This window comes from Anopheles stephensi, chromosome 3 (genome assembly GCF_013141755.1).
Source record: "Anopheles stephensi strain Indian chromosome 3, UCI_ANSTEP_V1.0, whole genome shotgun sequence".
NCBI lineage: Eukaryota > Metazoa > Arthropoda > Insecta > Diptera > Culicidae > Anopheles > Anopheles stephensi.
In genome coordinates, this window is record NC_050203.1 from 25,876,321 (window position 1) to 25,895,621 (window position 19,301).

Genomic DNA, 19,301 nt, shown 5'->3' on the forward strand with positions numbered 1-19,301 from the left:
GGACGACCTAGCCCTCAGAGTCCTTTTAAAGACCTTCCAAACTAAGGTGGAGATTTCCCAGACCCCAGATGGAGGTTCAGACGATGGCGCAGGCCAAGACCGCGAAACGGTTGTAGCGCGCTTATTAAGTAAGTAAGTAACGTCTCTGAATGGGATTTGAAACCCGGTCCTACCGTGTGCAGGCTGGCGCCGATCTCTTCTACCATCGGACCGTCCCAGGATACGTACAAAGTTTAGTAATCGGGTATTAGGAATAAACCCAAGTACACACAAGTCCACCATCGAAAAGAAGAAAACAACGCTTGAAAAAAGGCTGAAAAACAAATGATAATATTTTTTTTATTCAACATGTTTTGCATTTTTTTTGGTGTATGTAATAATGCGGATCGAGTGTGAAGGTTTGTGGGTGTGTGTAAGATCTCTACGATTTGTTGTGTGTGTTTCAATGCAATCTTTCATCAACAATCTACCAAAATAATAGCTGCGGTGTGTAAGACGGTGTAATAAAGCATTCCCATTACAGCTTCATCAGCTTCGCCAGAGTGGAAAACAGAAATGACCGTTCTCAACCAGAGAGACAGAGAAAGAGATGGTAGTAGTCGCATCAGTAATATTAGTTGCACTTTGCTCTTACGCTGATCCAGCCGTGTACGTTGTATTGTGTTGGAGATGCTGGTGTTGAGTTTGCTATAAAAGTTTCCTACCAGTAGCGTGTTGGTTTGGTGTGCGTGTGTGTCATACTAACTTTTATATATCTGTTTTTTTGTGTGTGTGTGTGTGTGTGTGTGTGTGTGTGTGTGTACAATGCGTGTCTCTCTGCTGTATATATGATTTATAAGTTTATTGTACGAATAGTATGTTTTTTTTGTTTGCTGTTGCTGTTGGTTGCTTGCAGTGTAATATAATGTATCCTTTTTCACCTCGTATGTATAATACGTATGTATATATCATAATAATGTCTCTCATAACATGCAATTATATTGGGTGGTAGTTTGGGCATACATGTTCCGCGAACTCTAGTTATATATATATGTTGTATAAATTCAAACTGGTTACTGGCTTTAAATGCTCTGATTATTATCCGGTAAACTCGGTTCCCAGCGGTTCTCAGTGAAACGGTACAGAAACCATAACTTTATATGTGTGTCCCAGCATATACTGTGGTAATACCTACTCTTACTCGCTCCCTTACTGTGCTCACGGGAGTGAAACTCGGTATTTGCTAAAAGTTTGAATTGTTTGATTGTGTGTTTAAATTAAACCCTCTTCTAAACATCCGAGGAGACCCTCGAAGGGAATCTATAAAGATAGGAAGCATTATGCTGTAGGGATCTGCTCGAAAGCAGTCCTGTACTTAAACGTGATGACTCACCGCTTTTGATACTTTTTGGATTTTTTTTTTCTGATCTAGTTAATATAATTTTCCAACCCTCTCCGGCACCGATGTTCGTGCCACCGGATGCAAGTCTGTGTCTGAGTGTGTGTGTATTTGATACTTTTGCCTTGGTTTTTCTTTGCAAAATTCTTCAAACGGTATCAATAGTCTACTTATGAATTTCTTTTTATATATATATATTACCACTATCATCGTATAAAAATATGTTAGTGTGTGTGTGTTTGTTTACTTTAAGAAAGATTTGCGCCATTTGCGTGCAATCAGTGTGGGGTTAGAGTATTGCCAATGCGCCACTAGTGCGAATCATCATGGCTCGCGTATTTGTCTGGTTTTGTATGCTGGTTCACTACAAAATGTGTTTGCCATCGGCGGTTTGTTAAACACTACTACGTACGGGTTTGTTGTTGTTTGGCTAAGAAACATATTGCACCTCTCTTTCGCCAGTTGAATGCATCTGCCTCGCTAGCCGACATACTGTTAGATGGTAATTGGTGTAGAAGTTTTGCGCAAAGTTGCGACCCACTGTCCTCCTTGGTTCCGTGTTGCTAAACTCCTTACGCGGGAGCACAGAGTAAAATGTAAGTTTGGTTTTTGCCTCTAGTTTTGTTCAACCCGTTAAGCGTCAACTACTGCTGCTGCTGTTTTGTGTTTAACGTGCGCCTTTTGCATACCTTTTACTAACGGAATATATATAATATTTTTGTATTATAATAACTGTTTTGCCTTTACGCTCACTCTACACGCGACTGCCATAAAATGAGTGTACTGATTTTGGTCTACGGATTAGTTGCTTTTTTTGTATATAGTGAACAGCATGTTGCGCTCGGTAAATTTAAACTAGACTGTCAAGATTTGTCAACTGGGAAAGAATCGGTATAGTGTATTTGTTCTGTTTACCAATCAATTCAGCAGCTTTTTCCTCCTTGGTTTTCTGCTGCTCCACCACCATCTGCATTTCAAGTACTTGCTACCTTCTTTATGTATAAATATATATATAATTGCATGCGTAACTGCGCGGGTTGCTTGCTGGTGTGAGGCTAATGTATATAAATCACTACTCGGTTAAGTACCTTTCCTTGCCACTGGCTGTGTAGGGTGGGCCCTTGGCCTGTCTACATTAAATTTGATCTGCAAAGTCCCGACCGGACATCCGGGTCCGGGGCACCATAGGTGAGCTGGTGTGCTTTCTATGTATATGAATATATGTATTTATGTATAATATGCATCTGCAATAGTTAGATCAATTCTATCTTCCTTTCATTTGTCACCATCGAGTTGATCTCTGCAGTGAGTTTGCCTTGGCCGGTGTTTGTGGATAAATTAAAAACTCTTTCTGGATGTTCTTACATTACGGCTCTTACGGGTGTATCACTTGGTTTTAACGGAAACAACAAAAAAAAAAACTTCTTCGAAACTGTTCGTCCGGTACGCGAGGATCCCAAGTCCCAAGCAAAGGCATCGTTCCACAACCCTACCAACGCTTCCCGGCTGGAATAGGTGAAGCGTTGGGTACGGTTCTGGAGGGTTTGCTGGTTTGGTTGGTTAGCTCAGGCTGTCTATCCTCACCGAACTTCCTCACTCACTCACTCACATTCCGCCGTTCGAAGCATCCGATCCGTTCCCTGTGTCCGTGTGGGTGTGTGTTCCTTTCGTGTTGGCATCCCGCCACCGAACGGTTTCGGTACGTGTGCGTGTGTTTCGGAGCGGTGGTGTTGTTGGCATGCGGTCTCATGTCCGCACAGTTCGAGGGCTAAATCGTGGTCACCGATGTGGAGCAGCTGATGTTGTTCGCTGCCCTTCCGTTGGAGGCGTCCCGCACCGGCGAAAGGAACGCACCCCGAACGGGTGGTGGTAAGGATCGTGCGTGAGAAGAAGTTGTTCCTGCTTACATCGTGAGGGTAAACTTCCACACACGGTTCGGCCCAATCTCGGTCACGTACATGGCCGATCCGTTCGGGCAGAAGGTGATCGAGTGCGGGTTCTCAAACTTGCCCCAGTGGTCGATGATCGTTTCCGATCGTGGATCGATCGTAAAACCGCGCACCGGAATCATGGGCGAGGTGGGTCCATTGACGGCGTACACCAAATCACCGTACGCGGCTACAGCGAAAACACGGCCCAAATCCGGTTCCTGGATGGTGGCGGCCTGCGTTCCCTCACCGTACGATGTCTGGAGTCCGGCCCGCGGACATACGACACGCATATTTTCCCGATCGGCCACACACACCATGTCCAGATGTTCGAGCAGCGTCAGTCCGTGCGGTGTCTGCAGCGACAGGAACTCGGGCGGTTGGGGGATGGTACGGATCAACCGGCCGGCTGCATTGAACTTTAGCAGCCGACTGTTGCAGTACCCATCGGCAACGAAAATCTCACCCGTACTGGCGATGGCGACCGCAGTCGGTTTGCAGAGATGGCTTTTGGACGAGCCGGGTTCAAACCGGTGGCCAAGCGTAATGGCGGGATAGTCCCGGCCGGGCATGAACTTGAACACCTGGTGTAATGCAACGTCCGTCAGCCACATGTTACCGTTACGATCGATCGTTAGTCCGTGGGGCATGTAGAAAATGCCGGCACCGCGCTCCTCGAGCACGACACCGTCCGAGGCCGCAAGGGTGGCGATCGTGTTTTCCGGGATTGGTCCTTCGGCGATGTGTTGATAGTGGTGGCTATCATTGAAGCTCCTAAACGTGTGATCAGAGTGTTAGTTGTGGTTGTGGAGAAGGATATACCGGTGGTTTAACGATACGTACTCCATCGTCCATGTGCGACCGCCACGGTGGAAGATGACCGGATTGCCTTGCAGATCGATGGTGACGGCTGTCACCTGACCGAAGGAGTGCTTCACCTTGGGCCAATCCTCTACCAGCTTCGGCTTCGGTGGACTGTCCAGATGGGAGGTGTCGACCGGTGCCACTGGAGGCTGTGAAAGACAAAGGCAGAAGAAACAATCAAATGAAGTTCAACGAATCGATTAAATAAGGTTAAAATCACCAACAAGAATCACAAGGTAAAATTTAATGAAGAAACGGTTGAAGCATAAGAGCCCTCCCTTTTAATATAAATAGACTTGACTATACTACTAGGTACTAGGTAATAGAAAAGCAATAAATTTTAATGTTAACTCATACAGTAGCACATAATAAAATTCATTGGCCCATATTCTATCCAAATATACTCCAGAGCACCTTGGAATCCTAAGCCCCAAAGTGCCAAGCTTAAATTTCGTTGATGAACATATTTACTTCATGTACCAGGAAAGTCATCGCTTGGTGTGTGGTATAACCCTAAGATGCACAGTAAAAAAGAGCGAGTTTTGGTGAGCCTCGTGTGCATAGGTCTCGTCCCAATACCCACAATTTTACTTGAAAACTCTAGAAATGGGCCTCTAAGTCATTCGGATCTCTGAATAAAATCGTGTAAATGTGGGGTCTGTTTTTAACTGCTGGACTGTTTTCAGTAGTTTTCCAGGAGGAAATAGTAGGCTAAGACCTGTTGAGGCTGTCAAAGCCAAAGAAATTGAAGAATTGGGAAATATACAATTAGTTTATTTATAGAGACTCAGAGACCTCATTCGCCTTTTAGCCTACTGCATGATGACTTCAAAGCAAAGTTTTGCATACCTTCCAGGCGTTTTCAAGGGAAGCTCTTTTTAATTTAAGATTTCATTTGCAGCTGGGATCATTTCAAAAGTATTGCCAAAAACAATCATTCTTTGCCTATCACTCAATTTATAACACAGGGTTTGCTGTTGTAAGTACCATTGCGTGAATTTTCTATACAATTTTGTGGAAAAATTCCCTCGCTTCCTTCTAGCTTACTCTCTAAACGCCATCTGGTTCGGAATCGGTTGAACAAAACGATCGCACGAAGCGGATCATTTGCATGCGTCATAAAATCACACCCAGCCAGTAAGTGCAACTTGAAACGGAAAATGAGCAAATGTGAGGAAAATTCAATTCAAGACACCTGTTGTTTCCACACAACCCGTCCCGTCGGCTTCAGTCAGCCTTTTCTGTTGTTTTCCACCGCTAATGAACAACCCTGTTAACGCTGATGAAAGCCGGTCTCTCGGGTGGCTCATATGTCGTCGTCGCACACGTGTTGTGATGGAACGGGGGATGCGTGCTGAGGTTTTGATCCCTTTTTTGCGGGTGATTATTGATTTATCTCGACCGTGGTGCGTGTGTCATAAGTTTGCTGATAACGCATCGTATCGATCCGAACGGTGAATGGTTCCGCGAATGCGAACGCGGTGGTTCTACACACACCCGGTGTTTCGCGATAATGTTCTTGAGCACTGTTTCTTCCCACTCTCTGGAGGCGGGTGAAGTGTCAAGGGACGTGTAGGGGCCGTGCTACCCAGCCGGTGCTACCCATCCATATGGCTGTTGGTACATGTTGTGCTGCGAAAGGTCGATCTCGCGCTTTCGTTCGTTGAAGCTCCGTGAACTTATCGGGCAAAGTCCTCCTGGTATGGCGGCCGCCATCAGGAAGGTAGGCAAAATGAGGACCTCCAAAACTCATGATTAATTCAAACGCACCCGCATCCCCATTCTTTGACCCCTCGTGCCCTGTTGGTACGGATTCGGGGGACACCGGGAAGTATGGCACGATTTACATGATGAATGCCCACCAAAGATTGCTCTTCATATTCCACAACAAAAGCACACACATATGGGGATCGTCTCAAACAAACCAAACCTCCTCCAAGAGATGGAGTACACTTCATAAAGCACACACGCACACACACCGATTGTCTTCCTTCCGATGGAAATACAATTTCCAATTCGTCCTTTTCACTCGGGTCGGTTGGAAAGGACGAGTGATGGGATCGGCGGACCACCAGGCAACACAAAAGCGTACTACGCCGGCAACATTACTTGAAGCAAGATTACACGGTGGAGCCATTAACTCGAAAGCTTCTACTTCTTCTTTTTGGTCGTGGCCCCGTGCGAGGAAATCATAATCCGCCTGGTCTGTACAGCACACACATTTATGTTTTGTGGCCCTCTTTTACGTACCACATTCATATCCGATTGAATGACTCCATTCGGTTGTTGGTGGTGGCCAGAAAAGGAAACAGATCATCCAAACGATGCCCCCGAGAGGTTGTCTCGGGCAATGAAACAACTTTCGGCCCCGTTAGCCGGGGCACTTGAAAGCATTCTTCATACCGTTCGCGAATGTCAAAACTGTGGGCCAGTGTAAAGGTGGGCTTAGAATCTCACTTTTTCTCACCCGACTCTTTTGCACATCCATTACACACATATGGGAAGAAAAATATGGATTTTTACCGGGCCAGCTAAAAGCATACACCAGACACACAGAAATGAATCATGGAAGTTTAATCTCTTCTGCGGATGGGCGTACACGGGCCCGGCCGACAACCACCGCGACGGCGATGGACAATTTATGCGTTTCCGGGGGACATTGCACCCGGGGTCACCCTGGTGGCAAGCGCGTTTTTGTTTATTAACCAAGCCACATCTTTTGCCTCCTAAAGTTCTTTGGCCGGGTCCAATTTTTCGGCCAGCATTATGAAGCTATTAATCATCGGCAATGTGTTGTGAAGTTTGTTATTGTTGGCGATAAACTAAGTGCCTCGGCGAGCGGTGCTTTTGTGATAGCGAAGGTGCTGCCGCTGGTGGTGTCGGAAGGACACGCGTTACAATTGTATTAATTTGTTGGCTTTATAGTGGCGTGAATTATTGCTGTAATATTTTAAGGCTTAAAGGTAATTAAATTTCTTTAAATTTACAGCATTTTTTCAATCAGTTCTCAATGCTGAACTAGTGCGGTTGAACCTCAATCTTCACACGGCAGGACCGGGGTTCAAATCCCATCCAGACCGCCTCCCCGTACGTAAGGCTGACCACTTTTTTTAGGGTAAAATCAAGTCACAGAAAGCCAGAAATGGCAGGTCTCTCGAGGTTGTAGTACCAAGAAAGAAGAAGGTCAATTGTTCTAATATATTGATAGGAAACTGTTACTTGTCATACAGTATTTACAATACTTAAAAGCACAAATATTGGTACATTTACACTAGTTTTTGGGGCAAAATAATTTGAACTATTCTTGATAGCTATTTAGAAGACATAGACAATAACCATCATCCGAACTGTCCTGTGTCCTGGATAAAACAAGCCAATGAAGCCAGTAAGGGACATAAGGATCTCACAAAGCTGTATTGTCAATATAGAATAAAATATCTGATTGACAGGAAGGCCAGTTAGAGACAAAAGCATGATCATGATCGACTCGATCCTGTCACCTATCAAAGAAGAAAAGACCAGAAGAGCGATGGGTTGCTGTTCATGTATCTAAAATGGATAACAATTTAACCCATATCGCCAGAAGAGATGTGTTTAGCTGTGGAAAAAGAAGTCCTTCAAGTCATTAAAAATTCAAGAAATAACCAATCTATGTGTCATATATAATATAAAAGATATGATCATGTCATACGAAGATATGATAACATTAAATATCACCTTCACGGCACTTGTTCCTTTTTCGCCCAAGTAAAGCTGGTAGCTCCAGGATACAATTCTGCGAAGCTATCGTAAACCGACGTAATGAACTCATGCTGTATTCTGGGTAATTTGACTACGATATTATACAAGGAGCAAGCAATTTCCTTAAGTCCCTTCTCTTGATTTTCCTTATTCTACTTAAGGCGGTTACGGGAATACTTACGGGAAAAATGTTCTACGCTGTTAACATACAAACATCAGGCCAACATCTTTCCTATGAGCAACATCGCACTGTAAAACTAAGTTCGCTAAAGATTTACGTCATCAAAAATTGGGCAAACTTCCTTTGAAAAAGTTATTAGTAAAAGTTCAATCAAATTATTGAAACATTATGCAAAAAACATCGTACAGTTTTAGTCACATAATTAAAATAATGATACCACCAAACTTTTCTAAAACAATCGGCAGTTCACATTATGGTACGATCCGCTCGCAGGATAACACGTCTTGCACGTGGCTCCGCTCGAAAAAGGTCAGCATAATTGATTGACAGGCGACGGCCCTGAACCGTAACCGTAGTTTTACCGGCCTTCTGCAGACCGCAACATGCTATCCGGGCGCTGACATTTGAATGCTTAATAGGCGCATTTCGGAAAGTACGAAAATACTAATGCAATACATTGCTGTGTGCAACTTCTAGTCGTAGTTACCAGCTACCATTGCTTCATGCTCCGTTGCGGCCCAAGGGCTGTACCGGTCGTCTAAAATGTGGCAGCGGTGCGTAAAAACGTGCCATTTTGGCACGACTGTTGCAATTAGTTTTTATTTGTTGTCGCACCACCACCACAACCACCACCAGCAACAACCAGCTGGCAGATAATGGTCTTTAATCATAACCGGGTGGGGGGGGGGGGGCGCTGGAGCCACACCACCGCAAAATGTGCAACCGTTTCACGCACGGACGTGTCACACGGCTCGCAAAGCACCGAATGTGTGAAAAACTGGGCAACCGCACCACATGGCCTCATCGTGAAGATAACGTAATAACCACTTAGACACGTTCCGGTTCCGGATCCGGCTCCCGAGCTTACCGGCCGGAACGGTGGGAGGGATGTGGCCGGTGCGGTGGGTCGGAGACGACGGGAGGCACGTACCGCGCACATTCGTCCCAGGATCCGACCGGGATCTTTGAATCGTGCCAATGTTTTCATCCGTAGCCTTTTAACCTCGCCGCGGGAGCACATTGTGGGATCATGAGAGTGAGTGCCCGGTTTTGGCAGCCCGGCTTTGGTGTCTGGTTTATTTCATAAAGCTTGATGATAATGCTTTGTCTTTTTAGAGTTTTTATTATTTTTGGTTATACTCTAATTATTAAGAATCGATTATTAAATTCTAAATGAGGATTCAATGCTAAGGATCGCTTCCCACTCTGTGAGGGACAATCCTCAAATGGAACTTCAACAACTCCCAAGATTGCAAGAAAGCTTTCGGCAATCATAGTCAAACAACCTTTAAATTGATTTCGCCCCTTCTTATCTTCCCTATACATCCATCCTCAGAGTGACTTATTTGTGTGTGGATAAATTGATAACTGTGTTTGCCTGCTGTCGGCCATATATCACATCAAAAGGTAATATATGACGGCCCGGACGGACCCGCCCGGCGTGAGCTGGTTGACATTGCAATCATCCATCATGCGAAGGGTTACCGTTACGGGCCAGCCAACTTTTGCGGCAGTCAAAATCAAAAACCTCGTACACACCGAGCCGGAGCTTCATCAATCTCCATGACATAAGACAGCCCGGTGTCCCAAGTGCCTTTTCCCCGAAAGAAAAAGCAACCGAAAGAGTCTCCAGTTCAAGCAAGAAGAAAGAAAAAGGTGCAAATGGCCAACCTCAAAAAGAACGACGTGTCGTCTTGTCAGCGTTGAGCACCTTGGTCCGTCGCACACGGGGATCACCAAGATCACGCACCACCACCGGGATGATCCTGATGAGTTTACGAACTTGTGTGTGTGTGTGTGTGTGTGTGTGTGCTCCTCTTTCACACTGCTGGTAATGAGGAAAGTTTATCGCGGTCACGAAACTTCGACACCACCATCTTTCCCAATTTTGTTCATTTCGGCTTGCCTTTTTTTTTGAGTTGTTCTTCCGGAGATTCCGGATCTTGTTGGACAAAAAAAAATCGCCACATTTATGCTCTAAAATTTGGATATCCGGGGGGAAGCTGCTAGGAACGGGTGTCAAATGTCGTCAGATTTCACTCGGTTTTATGACGCGCGCTCGGCTGCGGGAGTAGTGGCCACCGGGGAAAAGCAGCTCCCCAGACTGCAGATATCCCGCTTGCTCGAGTGTCATCCTTGGTGAACCATCATCCAGGGTCGTTCTCTCCCCCCCCCCTAGGTGGGCTTGGTTAAGGTCAGGACTTTGTGTCACACCGAGGAGTCTCTTCTGCAGTCCCGGTCGGGGAAATCCCGGCCCGGTGGGACACTTCGGCTGTGCTTCTCTGGAGACGGAATGGCTGGTAAGGCTTTTGTGGTTAAGAAGTTTCCCATTCGCTTCGTAGCTGGAGACACACGGCCTGTATACGTGTGTGTGTGTGTGCGGTTAAGTGTGGTTACTTGCTAAAAGTTGCATCGTCCCAATCGCAGGCACAGCTTGTATGGGCGCCAGAGTTCGTGGAGCAGTGAATGGAAAAGAGCCCTTTTTAAAGTATACACAAATGAATATAGACGCCATTTTTATTGTGCTGTTGTGGCTTTGGGTTCGGGAAGGCTGTAAGGTAAAGCAAAGGGAATCTTCAAGAAAGAAGCAAAACCCCCAAGTTTATCGAGTGTACCTGAGGCTCGTTTACCATACCAGCAAACGCAAACCCTTAGCAAAGAATAGTGCAGTAAAAAGGGAATCAGTTCAAGGAAGAACAGACTGAAAACCAGCATTCACCAACAAGAAAGCCTCACAAGAAATAGAATAAACAAGCAGCAACTGAAAAACTAGTAAAACCAGCGGACATAAAACAACTACTAAATCTGGGGGGTGAACCTAGGACCGAGCACGGTTCCCGTGTACTGTGGCTTGGCTGAATGCTCCGACCAACACCTTCGGGCCGTAAGCTCGACACTGTTCGGACTCTTTTTCGGGCGGTCTTCACCCGACGTCAACCTCGGAACACTTGGCTCCGTTGAATTCCACCGATTGACGTTTGGATGAAAAGAAACTTTTCACACAATAGAGCACAAATGCGCCGAGAATAGAGCGAGATAGAGAGAGAAAAAAAAACCGTTTGAAATGAAAAACAAAACTCAAAGAACCGGCTTTCCCCGGTACGGGTGTTTAACAACGGAAGAATAACGAAACAAAAACACATCCCACTCCGTACAAAAGATCGTAAGGATTTGCGTTTCAAAGAACGTTACTGGGATGGGATGGCGAGATTGGGCTGAAAACGGCACAGCAACAATAAATCCTCGTTTGTTCCCGTGATGGCGAGCATCCTATCCCTGGAAGCGAGTAGTTTGAAGTTTTGAAGGCATTTTTGCCGACTTTGCCAAAAATTCTTTCCCCATCGGATTCTTTTGCCGTTTTGCCGGCAAAGTGCCGCCGAGCAAAAAAAAAAAATGCCAACAAAAATAGTTGGCACCGTGCACCGATCCAATATCTGACGCGTTTAAAGTGTCCAAAGTTCGGGAGGAATATCCAGATACGTTGTCAGGTTGCTGCCAGGGACTGATTTTATTATTTATTTATTTAACCTTCATTCATAACTGCCTCGAGCGCAGCTAGTGGGGGGGTGCTGCCTCCCACCTACTCGGAATCCGTGAAGTATCCTCTCGCTCACTTCCCTATCTCTCTCTCATAATATTGCTGCTTAAGATTAATTTGCTAATGATGATTATTCGGATGGGTGACTTTGTGATTTAATGTATGTGTGTGCCACCGTGTGGGCTGTGACGGCGATGAGTGAAGCCCCTGTCGCATGACGCTTGGTCGCAATGACGCAGGAATAAACATTTTTCAATTGCGCAAAGTGATGTTGGGAAGCCACAAGGTTCAGAAGTTTTTCCTACCCACTATTGTATGTGCCATACAATAAACGTGTGCCGGGCTGGGGTGGGCTGATGAATTCATATTGGAATTGCAAATCATTCACGGTATAATAGAAGCGGGAACGGTTTTGGGGAAGAGCTTTGCCCATTTGCACAGCAGTGACGAGATATGGCAGGTTATGAATTTAGGTTTGATTCTTCTATCATATTGATGTATTGATCCGTGGTTGGGATCGGTTTTTATTTTCTGCCGGGGGTAGGAGTATTATATAGGAGTTTTATAGTGTTCACACTATGAGGACAATATTGATAGTGTTGAATCAATGAAAATTGTGTTGTCCGCCTTTTGGAAGCATTAAAAGGGCACATCAAAGGAGCTGATTGGCATCTCAAAGGGCATATCGGGCTGAAGGTGCATGCTTAACATTCTAAAGTTTAAAAATGACAATCGATAGATAAAATAAATAATTTTGGCAAATTGCATACTTTTAGGCGTTTAATAAGAAGGGTTTTTTTGCGATACAAACGAAGCAATTCAATACAATTCGATTGCAAATATGAATGATTGGAATCTTAAATTTTGCTTAGAAGGCACCTAAATATATGCAATCGGAGTATCAACATCAATTTGCTATTGATATTTGCATCTTTTGCTGGGTATTTTGAAGCTTTGTTACGCTTTCCTTGATTTTTTCCTTGGAATTTTTTTTGTTATTTTCAAATCCCATCTAGGCCGCAGGATTGACTATCCATTTGCGGGTAAAATAAAGTCACAGAAAGCCAGAAACGGCAGGCCGAGAACTTTCGAAGATGTAGTGCCAAGGAAGAAGTTATGTAGTTCCCGTACGTAGGGCTGACTACTGTGCTACGGGTATAATTAAGTCATAGAAAGCCAGCAATGGCAGGCCGATACCTCACGAGGTTGTAGTGCTAAGGCACAACAACAACAACAGTGCCAAGGAAGAAGAAGATATTTTGGATTTAGTGTCAAGATGTTTTAACAGTTTTCCGAATAATCTTTTTTATATTTCTCTTTTTTTGATGGTTGTTATATTGGAATTATATTGGTAATTTTAATATTTTTTTAGTCATTTTGATTTGAAGAAGAAAGTCAAATTCTTCCAGTTGGAAACTTTGATGGGTTCTCTGGTTCTATTCTGGTTTAATTACTTAAGCAGAATTTTACTCCTGTCAAGCTATTTGTTAATGTAAATATATAGACAAAACAAATTGGTAAGCGATAAAAAAATTTGGACGAATAAAAGATGATGAGAAACCTTAAAAAATCTCGATAATAAACCAAAAACACCGGGAAAAGAGTAATCAAAAGTCGAGAAACCCTGTCGAATGAAATTGTTCCTTGGCGTAAGGATTTTACTTCATGCTTTTCCAAATACGAGATATTTTTTTCCAATAGATCAAACTAATTTTCGGTTTTACTAGCCCATTAAATCCACGTAACACCTTTCTACGTCATTCGGATAATAACCTCTTGCTGGTCTACACGAACCACACACAAAAAGGACATAATGAGACACAAGCACCAACGCCATGCCGGTATCATGTTGCGCCAAAGTTAAACCGTTATGGTTCACGCTACTTTCGGAACAGCGTTTCTCTCTCGCGCGCTCTTTCGCGGACCACCAGCTGGACGGCAACGGTACGTCACCCTGCCACATAACTTCACCTAACACAATTAGTGGCATTAGCGGAATTCCGGATCGCCGGACCACCGTGGCACTGCACCGAAAATAGTATCTTGAAAAATTCACTTACCACAACAACCACCGGTGCGAGTGGCTGCGGAGTTTATCACAAAACATAAACAAATTTCCGTAGCCTCCGAAAGCTCTCCGGAATCTAATTTGTTGTTCCCCCGGGAGGAAGGGAGAGAGTGTGCCGGATGGAATATGTGAACAAGCTGAGGAAGGCTTTACCCAGGCCCAAACCACACGTGTGTGGAGTATATGTCGTGTAGATCAAGATGCGCTAAAGCGAGATACGGTGGGCTACATCTACAATGCAACATTAATTATGCCAAGATACTGGCGATAGGAGCTTCGGGAGCATGAAATCATTCAACCAACGCGCTTGGTACCCACCTTCTGACTTCCCCCGACCGGCAGAGCGAGGATGAAATTGACCTGAATAATGCAGGCCCTAAGATGGATGCCAAGATCGGCCAGGCAAAATCCCCAAACCGTCCGGGTAAATGAGTGGAATTCTAATGGTGCATAAGTTTCGTACAAACTCCAGCTAACTCTTTGAACTACGGGCTAACACAGGGAGGATTAGTAGCAGTAGCAGGGATGAAAATCAAACACCAGTAGGTTTGGAATTTCTAATTTGTGAAGCTGCCAAAGTGCCGGGATGTTTTCTTAACATTCCGTAAGATGCTCCGGTTGGGACAGGCTTTAATGTTCTCTGCCTCACTCGAAGTTCGGAGCCCACTCTACCTTCTATAAATGTATAATCAATTTACGAATTCGCATAAAGAAATTGAGGATCACTCTATCACCAACAACTGCTACAGGAAAATGCCTGCAGTTTGAAAGAAGAACGAGAGTGAGAGATAGAGAGAAAGAGAGAGAGGGAAAGAGAGAGAGCTTTCAACGGCTTAAAGGATTAAATAAAACGGTTTGTTGATATTACACCGTGTGGATTGGAGCCAAGGGGTTTTATGACAAGGCAGCAGGCATCATCGTCTTGTTTTGTTTGTGGACGACCCACAAACACTCGTTGGCAAATGGATTTTCCGAATCATTTCTAATGCACCGCCACCGCTTTCCCCTCGGTACCCCGGGGCCGGTAGTATTCGGATTCTCCAGATCGTCAATCGGAAGGACTTGAGCTGACGATGGGGGTTGTTAAGCTTTTTACTTTTTTTTTCGCCTTTGCCCATCAAATCCACTAAGCCCCTTCAATGTACATTAATCGCATAGTAGCAAAGGAATGGGGCCAGCCAGCCAGCCTGTAACGTTTAAAGCCATTGGTCATGCCAATGGGACCAGGCAATGGTTGGGGCTTCATGCATATAAACGAACATCATCATCATCGCCGCCGTCGTCGTCGTCAGCACCATTCACCACCAGGAAGTCAATATCGATAATGGTCCGGACGGAAGCTCTGCACAGTGTGCTCTCCGTTGCTCTTTGCACCCGGTACCCATTTTTCGGGGTAGCTCCGATTTCCCGCAGCACGATGGCAAACGCTGAAGGACCAGAAGCGGTGGTCCATCCATTCAACGGTCTCGCTAGCCGAAATGAGTCATTAGAAGACGATGGCATGCTCGATGATCATGATGATGAAATGATAAAAGCTACGGGCATCAGAAGCAGCAGAAGCAGCTCCGGGAAATTGAAGTACCACCGTCCCACATATAGATGTGTACCACTCGACGGCGTACTAATACCCGCTCGTTAACAAACCGTATCAAAGCCGCCCTGTGTTTAATGCGAGCTCTCGTTGCAGAGTCGTTGAGTTTGCTCGTTTCCGTTCCCTTGTTTTTACTCGTACGGTGCTGTGGCTTTTGTTTCACCGGAGATGCCATACTTTTTCTAATTCTCCCAACCGGCAAGACTCGCTCGAACGAAAAAGCTCCATTTCCGCTTAATAATAACGAAATCGAACGACCGTTTCGGGCGGTCCGCTTCACTAGCAATCGCTTACTTACCGCTTCGTCCGCTGGCATCTCCGCCGGAACTCCGGCACCGAGCGCATCTTCGTACGCTCGCTCGGCAAACAGGTCCCGCATACGCTTGAAGAACCCATCCGCCAGCAGGATGTCGGTATCGCGCGGTACCGTATAGCAGTTGGCACCTCCGACCACCAGCAGCAACACCGGCAGTACCAGCAGCTGCACCAGCGCCGGCAGCTCCATACTGCTCGAAAAGAATCCGGCCCGTTTAGTGAAGGGGGAAAGGCGCTAAGTTTAGCCACGCAAAGCCAGCTGCTGTTGCTGTTCGGTCTTGGTTCGGCTTTTGTTGGTAGAAACGGATGAAGGATATTGCCCGGTGCTGTCCGTCCGTCGATTCGTCGATGTTCTGTGTTGATAGGTGATGCGTGAAAGAAAAAGACGAAATTAGAACAACAGTTGGCGCTGGCGAAGGAACACATCCGGTGGAGGAACTTGGGAAACGAAAAATGGACACTATTTTCCGTCGGTTGGTACCATATGTTTAATGCTGGCAACACTGTACACTCGTTCCGATTAGTGCATGGAAAAAGGTATCTCTCACAGGACTCGCATTTGTTTACAACACTACGCAGATGACTGGTAATGTGTTCCTCAATACAACATTTCGAGCTCTTGGCGAACACCATTTTCCTTGGGGAAATACTTACGCCACCTGTACGCAACCGACCAACCAAACGGAAATGGATGGAATGGACCGAAATTACGGAGCGAAATCAGTCCATTTCCGGCACCAAACCATGGCAGCGTTGGTCCATGATGGTGGTTGGCTCGTTCACACTTGCTTTTGTATCACACCGTCTATTACACACAGGAAAACACTCACACACAAACAAATTCTAACACCCAAACCCCAAGTTCCCGAAATTCTTGAAGAATTTGGAAAAGATGCGCACCTTTGGCGCGATCTTCCGACGGAGAGTGTTCCACCGAACCCGGACCAAACCAGACCGGACTGGTTCGTTCGAGACACGGTTGATGTCTGACCGCCGCTGGTATCGCTTGGTGGGTCGTGGGTAGAACCGATCGTTACTTCACAACCTCCACCACCGGACTGCTCTCTGCTGGTCGAGACGCGCACACGGGTGTTTCACAATGTTTGGATTTGGACGCAGCAAACACGAAACCAGGGACTGCTTTGACTGATAGCACCGAGTGACAGCCTCCCGCAGAAAGTAGCAGACGAGCTTGTCGTTTTGCGTGTATGTGTGTGCGTGTCGGCGTGTGTTTTTCCATCGCCAACTAACTGGCACTTATACACACACTCATTTCACTATGGAAATTTTCTGTATACGGATATGCCACAGAGAGATAAGCACTTTGCCATTGTGTGAGAAAGAGTGCTGCAGTGGGGAGTGTATGCGTGCGATGGAGAGAGAGAGAGAGAAAGCGTTTTTCGATGTGTTCAAGTTCAAATCTGCTTCTGTGTTTGTGTGTTGATTGGAACAGCAAAAAGCGTGCTCGTAGTAACAAAGTGTGTACACGTGTGTGTGGTGGTTGAAAAACACTCTCGGAAAATCTGAAACTCCCTCTCCGCGAGAGAGGATAGAGCAAGCTTCTGGCAAGGAGCTTTGGAAGCGCTTTTACACAGCACTGTTTGACAGTTGATATGGAACGTGTTTATTTCAAAATGGTGATTGTCTTTGCTTCAAAAGCTTCGAGAGCTTTTAGGATCAAATAAATGGAAAGCTTGTTTTTCCACCACACCGGAAGTAGAATATTTCCTGAAGGGGGTTTAATTTGTTGTAATCCGCTTACGGTAGCAGTTTGTTGATTATTCTTGATTATCGTTCCTTTTGTTTGCTTATTTGCTTCTCCTATGGAGAATGAAGCAACTAATACAGTGCGTGACATAACTATACGATAATTTGCTTTTGAAAATTAATTGCCTTAACTTTCTATCTCAATTGAATTTTCATTTAGAAATCACCAAATAATTTTGTTAGAATTAAAAAAGTTAAAAATATTGCGAAATACAAAACATTTTTTTTAACCAAACTAGACGTTTCCTGAATCGACTTATTGAGTTTTTTTAAATCGTTGAAAATATTTAAGGTTTTACTACATTCTAGGAATATTAAATTATTTTTTCTGATCTTCTAACATTGCATAAGTTAACTTTATTATACATAATTTACCTCTCATGCTCCTTCTCAAAGAAAGTAAAAATGTACGACAATGAGAAAATGGCATCAACTATCTCATTAATCATCCAAATTCCAAACAATTTGCCCAGATTACTCTCACCAATCGGGAAAGTCGGAAATAAAAATACAAATTAATGGCACTTCGAATGAAGCCCAGCGAAGAAAAACACATGTAACGCCAAACATATTTCCACATAAAAAGGATACATTATGGGTTTTCCCCATTCGCTCGGGGTTGTTACAGTACGGCGTCAAGCCGAAATAACAGATCAAATAACCAAATTTACATAATATCAGGATGCCTTTCGGTGGCTCCCGGTACAGCACACACGTGGCACACGTACTGGACGCCAGTAATCTTTCGCCCCACATCCGCTTATCGCAACAGTGACGTTAGACGGGTTAATGTGTGTGTGTGTGGCACACAAATCGATCCGACTCCCATATGGGGCTCATTTTGGGCAGGCAGAATAAGAGGTTGGGAGGGATGAAAACGAGGAGGTTATGGATTGAATTTCACTTTAACCTTCCAACGGGGGGGTAGGGCGAAAGTAATAATACGATGATCCCTTCGATGATCCGGTGTGCTTAAAGCTTATATGCTTCATTTATTGCAACTAACGGCTTATATGGTTTTGGTGGCTTGTGTTTCGAGTGTGCTGCGTGGTACGAGTCCGTTTATTGACCCCTTGCTTTGATGTACAGCCAATCGACTCATACGGATCAGCACCGCACACACTGAACATCACAGCGAGCAAAACGACGACTTTTCACACACGATTTAGTGGCACGCCTTTCAATTGATTGCACTTGCAGACAGGGGTTTTATAAGCCACATTGACCAATTATTATATGTTAACGCCACCGTTTAAATGTAGATCGTGTGGAAAACTTATGGAAATGCACTCTTAAAAAACACTTTTTTTCACTTATCATAGAATTGATAAAACTTCTGCATTAGCCCTCTTATCGATGGAAAAGGCCACCGTGCTTCCACGGAACACTCCAATCCAATAGGCAATCACTTGCCAGTACCTTATTTCTATTCTCAATAACTAACCTGTTGCTGAAACACACCGCCGGAAACACTTGCCCGCCGAACCGACAATTTCGTGCACTGTGTGGCAAATGATTTGAATTTTCCATCGTGCGCCTCCATCGACGACAACGACGATGGTATCGGGGTGTTTTTATTTCGATTTTTTCCCACCCTCTCGTTTCTTCCTCCAGGTCAGCCCACCAAGCGCACGCAACTACTACCCGCCACACGCACTAAACAATCACCACACCGGGAGGACTACATTATCTGCGTGTGTGGTGGTCTTGTGCTGTACGTGTGCGTCACTGCCGTTGACAGCGTTGACGAAAAAACGAACTGGGAAGAAAACGGAAAATGGGGGCCAATTTTTCTACCCCTTCCATCCCGCTTCTTCCACTGGTGGCCTCTCCGGTGCCGAAGGTATGTCTATGGCATGTAACGATTTTTTGTCGTCGCTGTTGTTGCTGCTGTCCATACGGCATACGGCGTGCTTGGTGTTGGATTTAC

The 19,301-nt window shown here is 45.1% G+C and overlaps 1 protein-coding gene across 2 annotated transcripts; it reads right to left on the minus strand.

The window, feature by feature from the left end:
- Positions 1-308: 308 nt before the first annotated feature.
- Positions 309-18,881, minus strand: LOC118511439 (peptidyl-alpha-hydroxyglycine alpha-amidating lyase 2). 2 transcript variants are annotated; one of them, XM_036054538.1, is made up of 4 exons: positions 18,816-18,881; positions 15,588-15,957; positions 4,150-4,319; positions 309-4,080 (listed from the first exon to the last, which is right to left on the minus strand). In XM_036054538.1, exons 2-4 carry the CDS (start codon positions 15,792-15,794, stop codon positions 3,282-3,284), a joined length of 1,176 nt encoding a protein of 391 aa, XP_035910431.1. In that variant the 5' UTR covers positions 15,795-15,957; positions 18,816-18,881; the 3' UTR covers positions 309-3,281. The 2 variants fall into 2 exon arrangements, with proteins under 2 accessions (XP_035910431.1, XP_035910429.1); XM_036054536.1 differs by lacking the exon at positions 18,816-18,881 and adding an exon at positions 16,259-16,819.
- Between the last annotated feature and the right edge of the window lie 420 nt (positions 18,882-19,301).

Bases quoted from the DNA above. Each gene is read 5' to 3' on its own strand.
- LOC118511439 (XM_036054538.1), bottom strand. From the start codon at position 15,794: ATGGAGCTGCCGGCGCTGGTGCAGCTGCTGGTACTGCCGGTGTTGCTG. The intron at 4,320-15,587 runs GTAAGTAAGCGA...TGTCTTTCACAG, and splicing joins AGATGCCAGCGGACGAAGCG to CCTCCAGTGGCACCGGTCGA. The intron at 4,081-4,149 runs GTACGTATCGTT...TCACACGTTTAG, and splicing joins GGTCGCACATGGACGATGGA to GAGCTTCAATGATAGCCACC.